General features: G+C 40.1%; 1 protein-coding gene across 6 annotated transcripts in view; it reads left to right on the top strand.

The window, feature by feature from the left end:
• Nucleotides 1–334: 334 nt before the first annotated feature.
• Nucleotides 335–4,548, top strand: part of LHX9 (LIM homeobox 9) — a 59,416-nt gene continuing 55,202 nt past the window's right edge. For 5 of the 6 annotated variants that reach the window (XM_018564560.1, XM_018564558.1, XM_018564556.1 and 2 more), the window contains exon 1: nucleotides 3,656–3,926. In XM_018564560.1, the coding sequence (XP_018420062.1) occupies nucleotides 3,750–3,926 (177 nt within the window). In that variant the 5' untranslated portion in view covers nucleotides 3,656–3,749. Of the gene's footprint in view, nucleotides 351–3,655; nucleotides 3,927–4,548 lie in introns of those variants that run through there. The other variant, XM_018564555.1, reaches the window with a different exon arrangement.

The raw sequence follows: 4,548 nt of genomic DNA, 5'->3' as shown, positions 1-4,548 counted from the left end.
CTATATTTAGAACTGCCACCTAGCACTTGGTATAGATGATGCATAATGTTACACTATCTGTTTATATTCGTGTAGGTGTCTGAATGAGCATCTTGTGTGCTGGCAAGCAGGGATCAGCAGTCCTCATTATCTTCTCCGTTCTATGGTTTGCTCCGTATACTGTTCCTCACTAATGGGCTTCTAGGGACCCATGTGAGCTGTGCCAGGGATCACCCTCCTGCCTGCTCACTCACCTCAGCCCCCAGCTGCCATTACACAATATCAGTGGCCAGCCCCGTCCCATCACACTGCACACAAGCCTTCACGCTACAATAAGCTTCACCCTCTCGCCTCTGGCCACAGCTAACAAGGTATTTATGGCCAAAGTGATACCATTTGGACAGCAGCAGAGACGGCATCAGTTCAACGAGGGGTGCTAAAAGTAGACTGACAAATACTCTTCTCAATATTCATTATTATAATTAGGACTCTTGTCAGAAATCAACTTAGAGCAATGCAATCTACAACTTCGCTACCAAAATAATAGGATTTATGCGATGCAAATGATCAGATCCATGATGACATCTGGAAAACTATTCTAATCAGCGGGGGAGAAAATGAGATTTATATGACATACAAAGCCCTGTAATTCTATGTATATACTGGACACTATTGCGGTATTAAAACAAAGAATAGATACATATTATTAATTCGCTAGGAAATGGGTCCCTGCCGTTGTTAGATGTAAATAATGGGTGCGGATGGTAGGGTTTGTAGCTGTATCTTTTATAGGATCATTGAAGAAAGAGCATTTATATAAAAATATAGTTTGGTATTAACGAATAAAATATTCTGTTGTGTTGAATATTAATAAATCGTATTGCATTCTGGGATCCATTGTATTTCCGTTTTCCTAGACTGAATTCAGCATTTGTTTCTTGTGCACCTGTTCAGGGTGGAGAACATGTGTATCAGGGAACTTTCTAAATAAAAATGAAGAGAATGTTCAATGTGTGGAGATATATTTGCGGGGCTCTAATAGACAGAGAATGGACGGGAATAATACCATTAGGATGTACACAGGGAATAGACCAGGAGCTGGAAAACACACAATCACAGAGGGAAAATGTCTGCATCCAAATTCTATATATGCTATACATATTTAATACCTACTTATACCTCTGATTAGGAACGGATCACAGAATTAAAATGTGTTATACTAGGAAGAGATTTCGTTTAACAAAAAATACTAGCAGGACATAAACCTGTGATGTTCTCATGTTATGTTTAATGTATAAATGTGTATATATATATCTCTATATCTCTCTCTCTCTCTCTATCTATATATATATATAGATAGAGAGAGAGAGAGAGATATAGAGATATGGATCTATCTATCTATCTATCTATCTATCTATCTATCTATCTATCGATCGATCTATCTATCTATCTATCTATCTATCTATCTATCTATCTATCTATCTATCTATCTATCTATCTATCTATCGATCTATCTATCTATCTATCTATCTATCTATCTATCTATCTATCTATCTATCTATCTATCTCTATCTATCTATGATCCAGACCTATCATGTGTGTGTATTGGATGTATGTGTAGCTCAGTATTGTCTGATGGGAATATTTCTATATGCATTATAATTATTATTTTACGTCATGTTGGCACATTGAGAATTGATGGGCCCTGTCAGATGTCTGATAGCACATGCAGGGCATAGAGAATACAAATGATGTGCCAGCCTTCCTGAAACTAGACCTAGTGGAAACTTTGGGCTGATTCATTAAAAAGGGCTGATTTTTACTTTTGTGTTTGTATCAAGCTTTCAGATTAGAACAAATTTCTCCAATTATGTTTAGGTAGATGACACTTATGTAGGCAGGCAAGTGTGTGCAATATCCTCCTTTAGTAAATTTGCCACTTCATTGAGTAGAATATAAGTAATGAATAGCAGGTACACGTGCAATGGGTATATAAATACAACAAAACACACACACATCATTATATAACAATGTGCACACAAACTAACACACTGTTCAGTCAAAGTTACAACCTGAGAGCCAATCAAAACTTATAGCTGAGATCTTTGTACAGACATCAAATGAGCAACTGGTTGCTGGGCCATTGATGGTGTGTATTTTGTTAGTAAATCTTTTTTTTCTTTTCACGTTGACAAGCTGGCTAAGAAGCTAGCCTTGTACACAGAGATAGATAAATCTTGTACGTCCATTGTAAGACGTTCAATGGCTCTCATCACATGCACATACAAAGGGCTCCCTGGTGTTTTTTTCTGAGAGCCTACAAGCTCCTGGTAGGGCTGTGTGAGTCCAGTGCAGGCAGAACCCTGTCCAGACCATGATGTACACTTGGCTCCTCTCTCTCTACTCACAGCTTGCTGCATTCCCCGGCTGTCAGGAGAGACCATCCATCGCCTCTTTACTTCCACTCAATTACTAGGAATCACTTGTGCTGCCGCATGAAATATTTATAGGCTGAAGGATCGCAGTATTTAAATCTGTCTTCCCTATGCGACCTCCAGCTGAGGCAACATCGCTTTGACCATACACAATGAGATCTGGATCGGCCAATTGCACGAAATGTGTCTTAAACAATACCCCCCTAAGTATCATGCGTTAGATTTGTCCTGGTATGAGGTGCTTGTGTTACAAGTGGTAGGAGTAATCCAGAATACATGGATCGAATGAACAAATGTTATTGCTTTTGGCCAGTTAGGTTGGAGATTTCTGGTATCAGTCAGCAGTGGGACACTTGCACTTTCCTTTCCTTCACTCCTTGAGGGTTCTGACAAGAAAAGTAGAAATCACCATTCACTGAAACACTGTGGAGGGATGGAGGTGTGAGGAAACATGCAACAGCTGCACCCTCTAATCCTACAATGCCACATGGACAGTGGATGCAAGCAGAGGATATGCATCTTCCTTCCTTCCTTCCCTCCTTCCTTCCTTTCTCTTTCTTTTTTCTTTATTTCTCTCTTTCTTCCATCCGTCCACCTTTCTCTCCCCCTTTCTCTCTATTTGTTTCTTTGTCTCTCTAGGGAAAAAAATAAACCTCATTCCTAAGACATCTTGTTGGGGAGACCCAGGAGTTCTCACTGGAGTGATTTGTGGGATACACACAAAAACTACCTGGATAACTTTGTCAAAGTGTGATGGAGTTTGTAAACTTAGCTCCCTGATCTTCCCATGTGTCCTTCTGTAGGTGGTACAACCATCGGTCTTATTTGATGTAAAAGGCAGTTTGGTGCCCAGGACGACCCTGTGACATTGTTTAGATCCACAGAGGTTCAGCTGATGCTCTCAGCCTGCTGTCTTTCTCCTGGCTGAAATAAATAACGGAGAATGAGTAGGGGGCAATGGTAACCCCCCCAGCCCCACTTGTCACCACTTGTCCATCACTCTGGGCTTCAGCAGTGCATGACAACCTTTTGTTTTGCTTAACAAAATGTGAGCCCCTCCTACTCAGTGATCAGAAATGGGTTGGTTGGAGCTCTTTCCCAAGTTTCTCTGACCAGGTCCTGTGAGCATCAGTGGAGGGAGCTTCTCCTCTGCTGCCAGTGTGCTGTCTGTCCTGCAGAGCCCCTTCATCCCAACACTTCACCTGCCTGTGCCCTATGGCTGATTGTGATCTCTTACTGTATCTCCAGGAGGACCGGTACTGCTGAGAGTGTGAAGGCTGCCTGCCAGACCTTCTTCTGGGATTGGATGCTGGAGGACACATTAGGCTTCTGTATATGGAAATTGTGGGGTGCAGAACAGAAGAAAGTGCCTATCCCTTCCGACCAGCAGCTATGCTCTTCCACGGGATAACCGGGGGACATATACAAGGGATCATGGAAGAGATGGAGAGAAGGTCCAAGTCAGCAGACAACCGCTTAGCCAAAACGATCCAAGTCAATGGGAGAGAAACTGTGAGTATTGCTGAGCCCCCACACCCGGTGTGTGCAGATCTGTCTCTCTGACTCTTGTATGAACACTTAGAAATGACTTGCTTTGTCCTGTTCTCAACTATAACTAATGGAGTTGAGTCTTAAGCCCTGTGGCCGGGACTGTATACTGTATAACTGTATAGTATTATTGTAACATGGTAATATCTGAATATACATAGCACGTATGCCTGGCTTGTACAATTCTTGATGTATCTTCCTTACCATCTCATTTAAAACTATTTGAAATAAATCTAAATCTATCTATCTATCTATCTATCTATCTATCTATCTATCTATCTATCTATCTATCTATCTATATAGAGAGAGAAAGAGGAGATGTGTTCACTACATTGCTTTATAGTATTTACTTTCTTATGAGGAATGTTAACTTGTAAATTATACAATCATAAAAAAAAAAAAAACTGCAATAGAGATATAATAGACCTGCAGTTATAGAAAGCATATTTCTTTCTGTTTTTTCTTTTCTTTTCTTTTTTTCATTTCTCTTTTCTTTTAATATGTAAAAAATTGCATGAATCAAAGGTCTACTGAAATACAAGACTATAAAAATCATGAGAACTAATACACATGATTTCAATTACAG

This window comes from Nanorana parkeri, unplaced genomic scaffold (assembly GCF_000935625.1).
Source record: "Nanorana parkeri isolate BGI_ZX_2015 unplaced genomic scaffold, ASM93562v1 scaffold759, whole genome shotgun sequence".
Classification (NCBI taxonomy): Eukaryota; Metazoa; Chordata; class Amphibia; order Anura; family Dicroglossidae; genus Nanorana; species Nanorana parkeri.
This window is presented reverse-complemented; position numbering and strand designations above follow the sequence as displayed.